Below are 18,040 nucleotides of genomic sequence, written 5' to 3' on the forward strand. Positions count from 1 at the left end.
GAGGCGCACCAAAGTCTCCCGTGCACTACTCACTCGTCGGGCGGCGCCCGGACCGTTCTATAAAGCGTCGCGACGCCGCACCGTGACGACGATTTCGCTCCCGTTCAGCCTGTTCTGTTCTCCTCGACACGTTGCGCGTTGCCGACAACAGTGAAGCAAGGTGAAGAAAAAAATCTGCACGTCCGTCCGAACGGGCTGTCAAGCACTCCTTAAAATCGAACTCTCGAATCCGATCCGCGGTCGACGAACGAAAATATTTAATTTTTTTTTTTTTTTTTCGGCAAAAAAAGCTCCTCTCGGAGGAGGATGGGCGAGAGTGAACGACCTCTCGTACATTGTAAATTTGCGTCTGTGCAATTCCGGCGAGCCGAGGTGACGTGAAACGGGGGGACACCGAGCGTCCCAATGTTCGTGAGCGTGTTAGAATCGATGCGTGATTTAATCTCCGTGTCATGTCACATGGGTTCCGCGTTTGCGATACAACGTAGTGTAGCCGCGGTGTACATCACTGATGTACATCGGTCTCTCCGCGTCCACATGTTATTTTGTTTGTGCTAAATGCAGTGGTGCGCTCATCGAGTGATTGGAAGATCGACTGGTCCATGTATACGTACGGAATTCCACATAAAATTCCAACGAAAGACGCTCGCAGGAATATTGCAATAATATATTAAATAATATATTAAAAAACAGTGAAAATATCCTGCTGCGATAATTATTAAATTTTATACAGCTATTTTATTGCGACATTGCAGCGTTGCTGCAAATACACATTGGATATAATGTATTCATATTCAATAATTATAGTAACTAACGTGCAGTAAACGTGTTGTAAATGTATTTGTAATATTTCATATTTTAGTGGAATAAGAAAAAAATTGCGTCTTTTTTATTTTGCATACTTTCTACAAAAGTGATAAGAAATTTAATGTCTAATATAATTAATTTTATATAGGAGACATTCAAGTAAACGTATGTATTTGAGTCATGATACATATAATGAATCATCATCATTACGTATTAGAAGAAAAATATGTCTAATTATCGGGATATCTATTCAATCTTAGAAACAATTTCCTTGATAATTTTCTTGATTTTCTTAGAAAATAGAGAATTTCCTGATTCTCAAGTATCTTTGTGCCAATTTTCAAGCGCAAGATTGATATTACAGAGATTTCAAAAAGAGAATAACTTGAACAATATTTGCAATAATTAATTCTTCCCAAGTACACAATGTATGCAAGAGAAATCGACATAAAATAAAAACTCCCAAGATTTATTATTTAGCGTGCTGCATTTACGTGTATCTTTTATACGTGAATATAAAAAGACATATTCTGTACTGATAACGATATGAAATCGTCGATAACGGGAAAACTAGTAAAATATAGTTCATTATAAATGTTTCATTATAAATATAAATATTTAATAAATATGAATATTTTATTTATCCAGGTGGCGAGGTTTGAATCTCGTGTTAATCCCACTGATCTGTCCATACCTATGGCGACCATGAGCAACAGTAATGGATCTACAATGCAGATTAATACCCGGCCTGATGATATTCGAAAACGCATTATTGGATGTAAGTTCTCTGCAACGAAAAATGAATGAAAGTAAATGAAACTGAAATGAAATTAAAATTTAACAAGATGATTTGCTAACTGAACTTACACTAGAATTTACACGGCATATTTTAATTCCGAACAGAAAAAAAAAATATACAATGTACATAGCTTTTATCTTTTTTTCCTTATTTTTTTATTCTATTTGTGTTTTGTTGAATTTAATTTTAATTTTATTTTTCATGAAAAATACGCACGTGTAAAAGAAAATTGCGTTTTCTCCAATTTGTTTTATCTTTCATTTGATCTATATTTATTATTTCGTTATTTTTCCGTTTATGTTTTATTTTATCTTGAAATCATCGCGCAAAGTATGATTGAGAGATAAGTATTATTATAAGTATTATTTTCTACTCCACACAAGTATTAATACTAATGATTATTCCAAACGTGTACGTGGCGGAAGTCAGATGAAGGTTCTTAACAGGTTATAATATCGTTGTTCACCTTAAGTTCAAGAAATGAATTATTTCGTGAGTGTAAAGAAGGTCAGTAGTCCTTATATGTAGCCGAACTTCAACATTATAAGTCATATATTTGCGTGATAGTCGATAATTTTATCGTCAGTTTTATTGAAAGCAAACTATAAATGAAGGGAAGAAAAGGGGAAGAAGGGGAATAACGAGCTGATCATTTTAAAAGCAATAATATAAAAAAATTTTTTAAATATATGAGAATATATAAAAATATATATATATATATATATATATATATATATATATATATATATATATATAAAAATAACCTTTTAAGGAAACATCGATGAAGAATAAATGGAAAATAGCACTAAAATCACGTTTTATTTGTACCCAGCTATAATTATACCAAGAATACCAACGAAAATAATATAGCTATATATTCTCACGAAATCCAGGCTGTTGAAAATAGAACAACGCTACCGTTTTACAAAATGCCTGCGAGAAATGGTGCACGCTAAACATATTGTTCGTATCTTTCCATCTTTTCTATATTTCGATCTCTATATTTTCACATCTGTGTCACCCAATTTACAATGAAATTTATATTTTTACGATAAGCCGTTTCTAATTTTATCACATTGCGGTTGTCGGTAATCAGTAATCGCGCCGCTTCGGTCAAACATAGTAAGTGGAACAACGGTTATAGGGTCAACTCGCTCTTTAAATGAAAAGAATCTATGCATAAAATATATTCCGTTTCTCGTATGATGCGCATAAATCCTTCATCCTTGCTCCAGAATGCATATTATTTATCCTTATTATTCATTGAATGTTAAAAAGATGCATCATGTGCATCAAATGGAAATGGAAATGGAACGCATTCATAGATAACCAGTTTTGGAGTGCTGTGTCATTTTTTTCGCCACGAAAACTAGCCTAAGGCCCTGTGAAGAAGCAGAAATAAAAATTATAGGAAGAGAAATAAATATTAAATTTTGGAAATAAAAATTAAAAATAGAGATTAAACGAAAAATGGACATAAGTAAACAAACATAGGTAATAATATATAACTATATCTTATACTTATTTGTGTCCATACGTTTAATTATTATTCCTAATTTTTATTTTCAAAATTTAATATTTCTTCCTATTTCTCTATTATATACAGACATACATCCTATAACATTCGTATATAAGATTACAAGAAAGCTATTAAGATATACAAGAAAGCTATAAGATAAAAATATGATTCATTAATTATTATATAGATATAAAAGGAAAAAATTAACTTTATCTATCTTTTATCTATCTATTCTTTATCTTATTCTTTATTCTTTCTTATCTATTTCTATCTTTATCTATTTCTTATCTATTTCTTATCTTATTTATTTCTTATTTCTTTATCTATCTATTATTTATTAGCTTTAGCTAGCTTTATCAATCAAAATATCATAATTTACTGTAATTTAATTTTTGTTAATTATGTGAATCATAAATCGAATTGAATTAATTTAATATATGCGAATTTTAATATCGCATGTCGCGTGTCGTTGCGATATTTAATTTTTTACGTTGTTTACGCGGTTAAAGTACGCTTTTTTTGAAAAAAAAAACATCCTCGAGTCTATCGCGTCGTCAAAGTTATCGGAATGACCGTAATAATGTTTTCCTCGATATTTTTTTCTTTTTGCGAGGAAAATTAGAATTAAAATTAGCCGAAGAAAGTGGTTCGCTAGATCTGGTGCATCCCGCATGTACAACAAGCATACGTGAACTTGGAACGCATTAGCATTCACCTTGTACAGAGCTTTCTATAGACTCGCTATAACCGCACGTCGCTCGCTCGTCGCGGTTGATTTCCTTCGCAAAAATAAATCCAATGAAATATCCAGCGGGGACAGAAATTAATCCAGAGGCTAACTGGATTAGTCTCGATTCGAATAACGACGAATGGTGTCTCGCATAGGCGACGTTCGAGAGACGCGCTATCTTACGTCATTCTATCTTTATGGCTCATTAGACGTAAATCAAGGATAGAACGACGTGACAGCGCTGACCCGCATTCTCCGAACGCAATCTATGTATCTTGTTTTCTCCGAAGCGATGTATAGCGTCACCGCCATCGAGTTCGAGATGATAGATCGAGAAATCCCTGATAGATTTCTCGATAAGCGTTCGCTTTGTTGTTTCGACTTCCGCGGAATTTTATCGAACCAGGATAAGCATCGAGAATGGAAATACTCATTTTGACGATGTAGTACGCGTGGCATTTTTATATAAAACTAGATAAAACTAGACTATAGAGACTGTGGGAAAATTAGCGTGTTTATTATAAAATGTAAAATCTGTAAAAAATTTTCAAATATTTGACACTATCACGCTTTAGCCACTATAGCGCATCAAATTATAACATGACTCAGGTAACTTGTGGGCAATAGAATTTTAATTAAATTGTTTTTGATTATGTTTTTAAAACAAAAAAAAATTCAAGGGGTTCCTCAGTGATGGTTTTTGATATTAAAATTATACATTATAAGTGTCATTAGATATGTGTGATAAGAATATGAGATTTTTTATCGTATCGGAAAATAGAAGTATGTCTATTAATAATTTGAGAATAAGTAATTGCATTACATCTTAGTTTTTACTATAATTTTTAGAAATTTCATATTTAACGAAAATCGTTTTCACATTGTCTGAGCTATTTCGAATTTTCTCATATTATTATTTTCTCAACGTTACTTTTTCGCAATGTCGAAAGTTTTAACGTAATAATAAAATATTTTCTCATTTCTTGGAAAAGGAGACATCGTATCTCATTGAAACTTTAGTTAGGTTGTATATCTGTCCGTGTCGAAAGAAAAATTGAAGATTCTCTGATTTAGTTTGCTCGTTTTGCGGGAAACGCGCGTGTCGGTCATTATCCGAACATAATATAAATACGTGCTGTTTCACCCTCGCAACAACAATGGGACGGCACGTGGATGGTCGAGGGAAAATTAAAAAGAGAGAAGGGGAGAAAAAGAGAGGGGGAGAGAGAGAGAGAGAGAGAGAGAGAGAGAGAGAGAGAGAGAGAGGGAGGGAGTTATGATTAACCGAAGGAAGGAAGGAAGGATTTTGCATGAGAGGGTGGCAGAGATAGAGAGCGAGGGATGAAAGGATGGCAGAGGGTGAGGGTGAGAGTGAGGGTGAGGGTGAAGGAAGGGTGGGCACGAATTGTGCGCATCTCGCGCATGCTGCCTCGACCGAGACAACAGACAGGGACGAACGAAACGGTGGTTGCTGGGCTGAAAGGGTGTGAGACAGGGAAAGAAGAAACGGGGAGAGGGAACGAAAGAGAGAGATCGCCCTAGCAATAAGATTTAGTTGTGGTAAACCCGTGTGAGAGGTGAATAACGTGCTCCGAATCCAGCCTGTTCGATCCTTTACCCCACTTTGGTTATCTTCGACGCAAAATAATCATCCTCCGAGCTGCAGTCCCAACGATCTCGTCCGGCAAAGTGATAAAATAACAATCGGGGTTCAAGATTTTCCGGCGATTGCTTCGGGGATGACGGACGGTAAGCGATTGGGAATAAACATTGACAAAATTCTGTCGGCTTAAAGATACGAAAAGATTATACAGAAAAGATTATCGAGTAAACATTAGGCAGTAAAACTTGTGAACCAAATAATCGCTATTGCGCAATTCCATCTTTATACCTTCTGTGTGCATTTTTTTCATTCTTTCACACATCGTTTATTGTTGCTGTGTGTTCCTGTTCTCTCTCTTTGATTAATTATCCCTTTGACGCGCTTTCTAATCTTTTTGATTGATGTTTATTAAATGTTTTGTCTAATAGATCTACTCTCTAAAGATCGAACTCACAACTAATCGCTACAAAGAGAACAGACAAGCACATGTAAAATAAAAAATTTTATAAAAGAATAGATTTTGAGAATCAAAGGAATATGTTCTTTTATAAATTTTTGTAAGAGATAATCAGAGATAATCGATTTACCGAGGTGTTTACTTTATTTTACGTTCGTCAAATTATAGATCTTTCTTTGTAACAATTTTCATAGCTGTATGTTTTTCTCATTTATAATGAAATAATGTATATTTTAATCAAATATTAAGAAAATAGAAATGAGAAAGACAAAAATGGGAAAACATAATCTTATATCATACAAATTCGACAAGGAAGATTATTATTCTAAATTACGTTACAATTTCTAAATAAGGAAGATTAAAATTTGGTATTTTTCAAAAGATTGAGATTACTTTTAATAAGCATCGAACATTTGTACTTGTCGAGATTATATCGGCTTTGCTTTATAAATATTTTATTTCAGATATGAAAATCTGAATTTCTTTCAGAAAATTTAATTTATCTAAAACGTAATAGCGTGGTTAGATTTTTCAAATGTAGGTTGTATGCACGTGCGTTGTATGACGTATACATATTGATCGGTTTGTAGAGTCGAAGACACTGGCAGAATCAATGGCAATTGTATATACATGCCTACCTATGCATACATGTATTCATATATAAACATTTATAAACATCTTATAAAAATATTTTTCAACTAATCTATTACTATGTTTACACGACGACGTTAATTCGACTTAGTAGCAACCGTAGTTAATGAAACTCGCGTTAGATTGGTACATTCTTTTAAATCTAAAATTGTGATCCAATTAAATACAAAAAAATCATTAGTTAAGTTATTACTAAACCGGTTTAACGTCACCGTGTAAACACAGTATATTATCACTTATATAATTCATAGCAGTAAAAAAAGATAATCGCGTAATTATTTTGTTGATGTTAATTACACGATGATATGCGAGTATTTAATTGCTAAAAGACGATTGCACATAATTATTATTTCGTGATTTAAAATAAATCTTGATGTATATACGTAACTGTAATGCTATTGCGAAAAGATGAGAAAAACGTAATCGTGTACTCTTTTGAATTAATTTATCATAATGAAGAAAAGAGATTAGAGACATTGTAAGCTTCGATATATTTCATCAACAACATATCTTAATAGAATCTTTTGTGATAAACCATGTATGTTTTGAACACACTTGTACAATTCAATACATCATGTTGAACCTTATGGAAATACGAATAGAAATATAATAAGCTTGGTCAATAATTACCCCATGATAATATCATAGATTTTATTATTATCCTATGCGATTAATATCGGATAAATAAATATTGTCTATAAGAGTAATGTATATTGATTAGTTGGATAAATGAATACTGTATGATGTACTTTTTTTATTTCTATGACAACAGGGACAATGACAGCACGGGGATGAAACATATATAGGTCATATTTTCTTGTAATGTAATTTTTCATTCTGTTTAACGACAGACATTAATGTTATTCGAAAACATTTGAACAAGTATTTTTATATCACAGATGAATGAATCACTGACAATGCAATAATTTTCTGAGAATTGCATTTAAATTTTCTAAGAAACACCGAAGAAAGATTTCAGTAACTTTGACATTATATGAGTAATGACAATGATTTTCAATATTTTAAACGCTAAAGATGATTTTCCATGACAAATCGTTAAATTATTGACAAAATTAAAATTGAAGCTGCCAATCTCAACTTCTATTTGTCTACCTAATTTTAGATATTTTATTTATTTTATTTAAATTCAATATATTCTAATTTTAATTTTAATTCAAAACTTGAGAGAACTGATTCAAAAATTGAGAGAAATTGAGAGATTTTGCTTGCATCATTTTACATAATTTAGTAACTGTCAAGTTCTTATCTTTACAGTCGTCAACTGTGAACTTGAGACAAGGAGCAAACATCTAAATTATTTGACGAGAATGGAAGTTAGGTCAGAGTTAGAAGTGTTCGCTAGACATTATCAGATAACTTCAAAAACTAGATAATAGCGACGCGGTCACGGACAATTACGATAGTCGACAATGATATGTAATTGTGTTGACAATATCGCTGTTTGAAAGCATCTTTTTAGGACGCTTGTCACGTGATACTGTTTGCCATTTGATCCTATTCAACTTTTGCCCAACTATTGTGACGAATGTAATTGAAACTTAGGCCATTAAAGTTAATTAAGATTCTTCGAGATGTAATTAAATATTTTAAACGTAAATTTAATACGATTTGAAAATAAATCTCATTTCACATACGTTTACATATTATTTTGAAAATTAATTGTTATCGTGTTGCAGCTGATGACAGTACACAAGGAGACTCAACGACATGCGGAACCATCCTGGTCGTACTATCGTGGATTGTCGTAATATTGACGATGCCATTCTCCCTCTTTGTCTGCTTTAAGGTATTTTTTCGGAAAAAAGAAAAAAAATCTTTTTCAAAAAGATTCTTCGAAATATTATGTTCGCTGATAAATTTCTCGCTATTTCTTCACTGGCAATTAGTAGAAGAAGGCATTTTAATTTTCCATCTTTAACGAGCAATGTTATTTTAACGTAACTATAGTTACATGAAGTTTGTGCATAATAACGCGTCTCGCCTTTGTCTCTGTACACTCTTGTTTTCGCTATAATTTTATTATTATCTCGGGTCATTGAGTGAGATACGTATCAACGAGCAGCTATCATACAACGAACGCTTTCATTAATAGGCTATTCCATTAATAGTCGCCGTATCGATGATCTCTCTTATCAATTTCGCAATAAAATGAGCATTAATTTATACCTTAGCGCTAGTTATCGATTCTCTCTGACGACCCTCTTTTAATTTAGTCAATTCGAATAGATTCTATTTATTTAAAATCAAACTTAACTTTAAAATAAAACTCTGACGATAAGATGTATTTTTTGTTTTTGAACTTGCAGGTTGTACAGGAATATGAGAGAGCTGTCATATTTCGACTGGGGCGTCTTTTATCAGGCGGTGCCAAGGGTCCCGGTAAGAAAATGTCATCATGTTAATGTCTAAATTTAATTCGGACAGAATGATCTGCTTAAAATAATGCATTACCTTTTATAATTATTAATATAATAATAATTCCATATATCTCGTATCCGTTATATCAGAATTAAAGGCAGAGCACAAAGCTAAATAATTTCATTGGCGATATAACGACATTTTTTTTTAACGACGATTTTTTTACATTATGCAACACTTCACATTTTATGCACGATAAGTTAAGTTAACGAAGCGAACTAATTGGATTCGTGCTTATAGGAATCTTTTTTATCCTGCCATGCGTGGACAACTACGCACGTGTTGATCTGCGAACGCGAACGTACGATGTTCCACCGCAAGAGGTAATACTACTATCATCCTTATTACAATGATCTCATCAATTAAATGTTAAACGTCCGTTGATGCATATTCTTAAGGGATTAAATATAACATAATCAATACAGAAATTCATTCCTTATCCATTCATCTGTGCGCATTAGGTCTTGACAAAGGACAGCGTTACGGTATCCGTTGACGCGGTAGTTTATTATCGCGTTAATAACGCAACCATTTCGATTGCGAATGTGGAGAATGCGCATCACAGTACGAGACTGCTGGCTCAAACGACCTTGAGGAATACCATGGGGACGCGACCGCTTCATGAAATATTGAGCGAACGGGAAACAATCTCTGGAAACATGCAGGTATACGAGAAATTTAAATATAATTACGCTGATTATTCTCGGGAAAAAAAAAAAACGAATTAATATGCATTAACGACATTTTGACGATTGCATTTATATTAGGTTGCCCTAGACGAAGCCACTGATACGTGGGGAATTAAGGTAGAACGAGTCGAAATGTAAGCATATAAATCGCTTGTCCCGTAATGACAGTAATAATAGTTCGATGAAACAACCTGTATTTAATTCAAGGAAAAATAATCTTTTTTAAATTGTTTTGAATGTAATCGAATACAATAATTTCGGTCTGGAAAGTACCTTTGTCATGATTTTGAAAAAATTAAAATGATGAAAAAAGATTGCACAAAAGTGAACATTAATAAAATATTCAATAATAATAACTTTTTAATAAATTTTAAAAAAGTTTCCATAACAACAATGACAATAATAATAATAAATTAGGATTTTTTTCATGATTTTATAGCAAGGATGTACGACTACCTGTTCAACTGCAACGCGCTATGGCGGCGGAAGCTGAAGCTGCACGTGAAGCACGTGCTAAAGTAAGATATTCATATAACAAACGTATAAATTTTATCTGATCATTAAATATTTATAATTTTATAATTATCTTCTCAGGTGATTGCTGCAGAAGGTGAACAGAAAGCCAGTAGGGCTCTGCGGGAAGCGTCGGAGGTCATCGGCGATTCACCAGCTGCTTTACAACTTCGTTATTTACAGGTAATATAAATATTATTTTTAATCAACTTTATACATCTATATGTGTAGATTTTTGTCTTTGTTCATACATTCTTGATCAAGTATATTATCGATAATTATGATACTGTTGTGATACTGTATCACTATCTTCATATTTTTACGCTACTTTTTCAATTTTAGACATTGAATACGATATCAGCGGAGAAAAATTCTACCATTGTGTTTCCGCTGCCGATCGATATGATGACATATTTCATGAAAGCTTTTCCGAAAGAATAATTGCATGAGAAAGAGGAAAAAGAAAGAAGAAAGAAAGTATGTGTTTTGCGGGATGTAACGACTGAAAAGAAGAGTAACAATTTCCCTGAGAAGCCCCTTGAGAAATGTTTCCTTTGGGCAATTTATCCATGTACATTTACACGCTTGTGTGTTCTCGATGATAAAGAGTTGCCAATATTCGACCAATCTCTGACGGTTTCAAGTTGAACAGGCTGTAATTGTAGAGTGATTACTTGTAACATTACGTGTGTGATTTCGTCATACAGGTCAACTTAAAGAATTGTATATGGCATAGACTGAAACACACATATTTTTGGAAAATCTTACAGAATTATTTTATATATTTACATGCTATACGGGATAGCATACGTAAGTTTACAGCATGTACATAGAATATAACTGAACGACGTCAATATTTCTGTATTCAGTCTGTTTTTGGTACAATAATAATTTCACTTGCGTCGAATATGAATTTATAATTAAAACTGAAATGTTGAAAAATATATAATAATTAAAAATCAATTAATCCGTTCATTATAAATCTCGCACTGCCATTAATGCCAGACTTGTACAAAATGCGATCGATTTCATGATATTAATCACACAATCGATCGGTCGATATAAACAAAATTTATTTAGTATAATTAATATTAAAAGGTAATTTTTTCTACCTTGTCAATTTTGTGATATACGACAACATTAAACTGTTATTACTTAATAATTAACAAGAAAAATTCTTTAATATTTGCCTATTTCGCTTACGGTACTAAATTATGTTCCAACAAACAAAAGACTCTCTCTTCAGTATATATTCTTCGCTAATTTAATATTTTAATCATGGTGCTAATTAAACGCTTATCGCTAATACTGGTAGAATTGTCAAGGGCATTTAAGTGTTAAATGTAATTAATTTTACGGTCACTAGCAATATTTATACTGTAACGGCCTGTAACAATTGCTTGGTCCAACATCGGCAACTCTTGCTAGCGATAATTACACATTATTTATTCAATCACCAACGCTTTGATATTCTTATCACGGTTACCTTACAAAGAAAAAATAAAATTTTCGGATTACGTGTAATTGATCTCGAAAAACGTTCAGTATTATTCAATATTCAATAAAATATAAAGTTAAATTGGATAAGTATTCGCTAAAAGCACATAGGATAATTAAATAATAATCAAATGATCTAAGGATCTAAGGATCTACGTGTGCATCAATATAACATCTTCGTTTAGTAAATTTAGTTGGATATTTGCCCTATGATTTAAACATTTTTTTTTTATTATTTGTGTTGTAAATATTTTCAATCCTCGTAATTATTGTCAGGGGAATTAATTTTCACATTTTAGTATTAGCTATTCAAGAGCAAAATACGAATTGCTGAATATATTGAATTGTACCAAATAAAATGATGAAAAAATCATCGTCAGTTTAAAAGACTTGTAACAAAAATTCATTATAACTGTGATGGCTGTTAGATTGTAGAATAAGGTCAGCTCATTTAATATTCTTGAAATGAGTTGATCGTTGTTCACTTCCGCATACATACTTTAAATGCGAGGGACAGTATCAGATTAATGTTAAAAAAGAGAACGTTTCAATTTGATGCGTGAAACGATGAGATATTATTATAATATTATTAATGATTAAGCGACATAATCGTGAATTATTTCTAATATATTAAGTTATACAGTTCTCATGAATTGACTAGGCATTTAACAAATTTAAAATATGGTATTAGGTAATTAGATAATTTAATATTAAAAAATTTTATTATTAAAATAAATTAAAATAAATAAAATTTATTAAAATTTAATATTAGATAATTTTATAAAAACATATTTTATTTATTTATATTTTTTTCAAACAAATTTCAAAGCTTATTTTTACTCTTCTTTTGTGATGGGACCAATATGTAATGAATTATTTCAAATATATGACGAAAATTTTGAATCACTTTAAATATTATAATTTTACTTATACATATAGTCTAACACAAAATTTTGTAAAAATTTTGAATACTCCAAGAGGGATATGTTACAAAAATGTATCTTGAAAATTTCAAATATTTTGTGAAAATTTAATTTTTTTCTTCGTAATGTATTATATTAAACATAATCTACTCTGTTTTATCTATACGAATAATTTAATTTTAAAAAATTTTAGATATATATATTTTAGATATTTAGATATTTTTAAGAAAAGATTTTTTAAACATATAAGATTTTTCAAAATTTGTGGTTTTGAATAACAATGAAAACAGAAAAAAATTAATATTTAGATGCCCATCACTATTTCTACTCTTTACTAAAAAAAAAATATATATCAAAAAATTTTTTAAAACATTTAATCACTTTTATGAATAATTATATAAAATAGCGTCGTGTCCCGATGAATATCTCCTGCATACACATACTGGATGTCTCCCATTACATTTAAAGGAATTTAATAAGAAATAAGAGAAATCGAGATAAATGTAATTATTTGACTACTTGAGTAAATCGAACATATAATAATTTTTAAATAAAACACAAAAAATTAGACATTCACAAGTTCCCATTTCCGCATATTTAAAACCATAGTGATAGTGGCACAATTATAACCGTTATATCGTTATAAGGCGGAAATTGAAGCTGGTGAGTGATCAAGATTAATTATTTATTATTTACAAATTATTACATCTTTAAATATAATTACCCTTATCTCAATTAATATTTTTCAATATTATTTCTCATTAAATTTTTTTAAACTTTATAAAAAATACAGCCTGCATATATCGCGTACTACATGTGTATACATTATATATATATATATATATATATATATATATATATATATATGTACATATATACATGTGCACGTGCATGTATATGTGTGTGTGTTTTGTCATTTTACAAACATTATTACAGTTTTTGCTTTCTAAGTATAAGATGGAAATGGTTATTTCCGCTTTTATTAAATGTATAAATGCATGTACACATCTATAGTGTTGATTTAAAATTAATTTACATCATATCCTTCGTTAATCAGTCTATCAATCTGTAGACATCAATGATGAAAAGAAAAGTTTGTGAATACTATAAATACTATAATATTCTATCACTATTACTCTAAACATTAACTGATCGATTAAATAATTACAGCAACATGATAATTTTTATGATGATAATCTTTACCGTCCTGTTTTTATAATTCATAATATTTTATCGAGCATTATATTTTATCATTGATTCTGATATGTATATAAGTATATTAGACATCTACTAAAAGTTTGAAAAAATGCGTTTCTTGTCTCTGATTTGTTCTTTAATCTCTTAAGAATGTGCGTGATATAAATGTAAAGGAATGTTCGCGCGCGTTGAGAAAGATACGCATACTTTATTTGTACGGCGGCACATTTATGTAAAACTAACAATAGATTACCGACTGCTTTTTAAGCGAATTCTTCGTATGTCAATATGGTTACAAAAAAATATGTGTGTTACAAATTTTGAAATAAAAATTAAGGTTCCATAAACTTACGTTTTAATTCTTTAATTATACTTAATAAAATGGCCTTCATTTCAAATTCGTCGTACATGGTTGTTGAACCATGTTAATTAAGACAGAAGCCTCTATTTCCAACGTCAACAGGTCCCTCGGTACTATCCGTGTGAAATATCAATCTGAATGGTTTCACGGTGCCTAAAAGAGTAATTGGAAAAAAAATAGGATATAAAAATCATTTCACACAAAGATTTTAATATTCGTATTAAAAAAAACCCCGAAACATTTCAAAAATTATTAAACTATACATGTTTTCCTTTTTAAAGGATCAGGATGTAAAAAAAGATCGATATTTTTTCCATTTGCACGATATAGCATTACGACCGAAATACTTACTAATAACAGAAGACGCGTTAAAGTTTTGCGGTTCTGAATTGAAAGTACCGCCGCATAATCGATCGACGCATGTCAATGGACTCGTGGTTATCCGACCTAGATTCGTGGCACAGGGTATCGATAGCCAATCGGTTGTACAGGATGTACCTGTCATCGACACAATTTGCATGGTTTGCGTATTACCCGTCAGCGTGAATGCGTTGCTACGCATTATTTGTTGACCCGAAGTGGTAGGCATTATTATTCCTTGAGCTGGGAAACAAATCACATACAATCAACACCAAAGAGAAACAAATTTATTTTAAAAATCGCTGGAGAATTGCTATTATATTTTATTCTATATTATATACACAGACTATCCCTTTTATAGTAACAACCAGTAAATTATATTTCTTTTGTACCATCATCAGTACACGCCATATACTGAATGCCGCAAAAATTTCTTTCCATTCTGATACATATACTATAATCTTGATTCGACAATTGTAGTCCGGCCGTAGGATCGTAGTTGAAGGATTTTATTTGACCAGAGACACCGGTGAAATACTGAAGACAGCCCTCTTCAGCTCGATATATCGTACTACATCGTACCTGCGAGATTCGAACTTTCCATGATCGTGGAAAAGAATTGCCATTCGTAACAAAAGTCAAGGTAACCGGATTAGTTTGCCCGACACCCGTGTCTATATACACTGTAAAGACAATTCAGCTTGTAAGGAATTCAATTGTCATTTAAATGATTATATCGATAAAATAAAAAATGTAAAAGTATCATATTTCTCTTTACTTACTGTGATTTCCATCATTGTTACCGCATATCGTTGGCACCGGATTACCGCCGGAAACAATGAATTGATCATAAGTGCAGACGTTATTCATTGTTTCCGGACCCCTAATATTGAATTGTACAAAGTCCAACCTAGAATAAAAAAAAACCAAGGATTAAATCAAGCAACATCTCCATTATACAATTTTCAATTCAGAAATTATGAATAATTATAAACTCTTAGAGTTAATTAATAATTATACAATTTTTAAATATTTTCACACATAAATATATTATATATATACCGATACTGGCATACATCCGGATGCGATTTCACCAATGTCAGTTGACACGAATTCATGCCATCAAAAGTGGATGGATAATTTGGATTGACAAAATGCGTGTTGTTGTCAGCTGTCATTCCACCGCAGGATACTGTGACTGTCAAGAACGAAGTAAAAATGCCAATTGAGAAATTACATAATTAAAACATATTTTCATTGTATGTCTGAATGTTCAATTCCATTCCAGATATCTTATTTACCTATGCAACAAACTCCATAGCCATTCGCGCAAATGCCGCTGGAGATACCGCCACGCTGCGCGCATTCCGCCGCTGCAACGCACGTGCCGTTCTCCCCGTTTAATCCGCCGCAGATATTATTCTCGAACTTGACCAGTGTGAACAGCGAGAAGACTATATACACATGTACATAATAATCGCATAATATGTTTTTCTCTTTACACGCTATTAAATCACAATCACAGCTCAACAAAAAAAAAAATCATTTTTTTCAAACTTAGAAAAGAGAATATTTTCTAGAGATCTTTTAGGGTTGAAAAGTAAAGAATTTCTCTTTTCTTTGAATTTTTTTTTTTTCCTTAAACTGTGATATTTACATGTATATTCCACTCACGTCTTTTCTCTCTAATATTTTGAGTGAGATTATGATTTTGAAATTCTGACGATTCCCATTTACGTTTCATTATTCCTGAGGTGGTAAAAGCAGGTCTATTACCATTTATTTGCCACATTCGTCTTCTATCCGCGATTCTATGCCTGCTGCGATTGTGCCAGGCATCTATGTAAGTGTGAAGCAAAATCAAGCATATCAAAAGCGCAATCAATGATTGATCTCTGATCATCTTAAGACTCTCAATACGTTTCTGCAGATAAAAAAGGTGGCCGTTAATGCCGTTAATGTCGTAGATAAATTAACTCTTCTTTATTAAACTTTTATTATGTAGACTTTTTCAAAAACTTCACAATTCGACTTTATAGGTGAACCGCGCATTTCACTTGACAGAACGTCAACTAACTTGTACGAGTCCAAGGTGTCAAGTCTAATATACCCAGAAATACTGTTTACACGGTCTATATATCATGCATCAACCTGCAGTGTCCAGCTAAGCTAAGTTTTAAGCATCCACTTACACATAAGAATTTCAGAGAAAGTCGAGAAATTTAATTGACGTTCCCGAATAACAGGTATTGTCTTTGTCTCCTGGATCGAGATAAATACTTGACTTTCTCGCCGCTTAAATCGATTATAATTGCCGTTGAATAAGAGTGACTGCCCTACGAGATACGGTTTGAAAAGTTTCGCACCCATAGATATATTATTTCCTCATTATGTACATGTACAATTTAACCGATCGCGAGATAAAGTGTAATGGTGTAAAGAGAAAAAGCACAGAAGTGCGAACGTAGATTTTTTTTTAAACGAGAAAGCCGCTCACTAAATTATTCTACGAGCGACATTTGTTACCATGGTGTGTAAGTTCCAAGATGCGCGCGACAGATAGGACAATAATGATCCACACTGTCGCAAGAATTCGTGCAGTATGGTATCACGCAACATGGCCAACACCTGCAAACACGCAAAAATTACTCGATAGCAAAATATTTTTTCATTCTCTCAAAGTGAGAAACTTTGAAGAAGTGATTAATTTATGATACAATAATATCTGTATAATTTTACTAATATGAATAAAACTATTAATTTCCTGTTGACAAAAGAAATGATATAGGATTAATAATAATAATTATAATAATAATAATAATAATAATAATAATAATAATAATAATAATAATAATAATAATAGATCATTAAATCGTAGCTAATATAGAATTGTGTGATGGAAAGTACAATTCTTAAAATCATAGATTGTCATAGGCAAAATATTCTATTTATTCTATCTATTACTTTTATAGTAAATATATACTAAAAATATGCGTACCCTAATAAAAAGAGCATTAATGCCATAAGATGAGTAATCGTAGACCGACGTGCTACTGCAACAGTGATGATGAACGTTGTGCATCGAGGACAAATCGCAGCTGCAGGTACTCGCGGCCAGTCACCTGTCGCATTTGCTGGAATAAATTAAATTATATCATCTTATATCATCTCGTTAGTTACTTTAAGAAACTAAATATGTTTGTATGTTTATGCTTTGTTAGTTATCACATAAACATTAAACATTAATTACCAATTAAAATTTTCCTCGGAGAAACTATTTGATGAAAGAAAGTATTATTTTACGTCTTATTAAATATACTTGTCAAGCTTAGTGCCATTTAATTGTCATGTAAGCTACTAGCCACTAATTATCAAAAACATTTTTCTTGGAAAACTTTAACAAGACAGCTGATATTTTAGGATAAATTTCCTTTTAATTGTCTAAAAAAATTTTTAATTCCGATTATGGAAATATTTTGAAATTATTTTACGAGA

General features: G+C 31.6%; 2 protein-coding genes across 4 annotated transcripts; one reads left to right on the forward strand and one right to left on the reverse strand.

The window, feature by feature from the left end:
- Positions 1-9: 9 nt before the first annotated feature.
- LOC105430976 (band 7 protein AGAP004871) lies at positions 10-14,171 on the forward strand. 3 transcript variants are annotated; one of them, XM_011644844.3, is made up of 10 exons: positions 10-160; positions 1,456-1,585; positions 8,264-8,373; positions 8,894-8,966; positions 9,246-9,328; positions 9,467-9,670; positions 9,773-9,828; positions 10,134-10,212; positions 10,289-10,390; positions 10,550-14,171. In XM_011644844.3, the coding sequence occupies exons 2-10, from the start codon at positions 1,504-1,506 to the stop codon at positions 10,646-10,648; spliced, it is 888 nt and encodes a 295-aa protein (XP_011643146.1). In that variant the 5' UTR covers positions 10-160; positions 1,456-1,503; the 3' UTR covers positions 10,649-14,171. The 3 variants fall into 3 exon arrangements, with proteins under 3 accessions (XP_011643146.1, XP_011643148.1, XP_011643149.1); XM_011644846.3 differs by lacking the exon at positions 10-160 and adding an exon at positions 471-610; XM_011644847.3 differs by lacking the exons at positions 10-160; positions 1,456-1,585 and adding an exon at positions 5,297-5,604.
- On the reverse strand, positions 12,440-17,930 carry LOC105430978 (uncharacterized). Its single transcript, XM_025219264.2, is given in 11 exon segments — positions 12,440-14,251; positions 14,253-14,338; positions 14,537-14,788; positions 14,938-15,228; positions 15,328-15,455; positions 15,608-15,743; positions 15,847-15,999; positions 16,220-16,469; positions 17,072-17,173; positions 17,544-17,679; positions 17,796-17,930. Coding segments are annotated over 10 exon segments (1,521 nt in total). The 5' UTR covers positions 17,628-17,679; positions 17,796-17,930; the 3' UTR covers positions 12,440-14,212.
- Between the last annotated feature and the right edge of the window lie 110 nt (positions 17,931-18,040).

Source organism: Pogonomyrmex barbatus, unplaced genomic scaffold, assembly GCF_055798465.1.
Source record: "Pogonomyrmex barbatus isolate J1 unplaced genomic scaffold, ASM5579846v1 scaffold12, whole genome shotgun sequence".
In the NCBI taxonomy this organism is placed as follows: domain Eukaryota; kingdom Metazoa; phylum Arthropoda; class Insecta; order Hymenoptera; family Formicidae; genus Pogonomyrmex; species Pogonomyrmex barbatus.

Excerpts from the sequence above, each read along its gene's own strand:
- LOC105430976 (XM_011644844.3), top strand. The coding sequence starts at position 1,504 with ATGGCGACCATGAGCAACAGTAATGGATCTACAATGCAGATTAATACC. Across the intron at positions 8,967-9,245 it reads AGGCGGTGCCAAGGGTCCCG|GAATCTTTTTTATCCTGCCA; the intron begins GTAAGAAAATGT and ends TCGTGCTTATAG. Across the intron at positions 10,391-10,549 it reads TACAACTTCGTTATTTACAG|ACATTGAATACGATATCAGC; the intron begins GTAATATAAATA and ends TTTCAATTTTAG.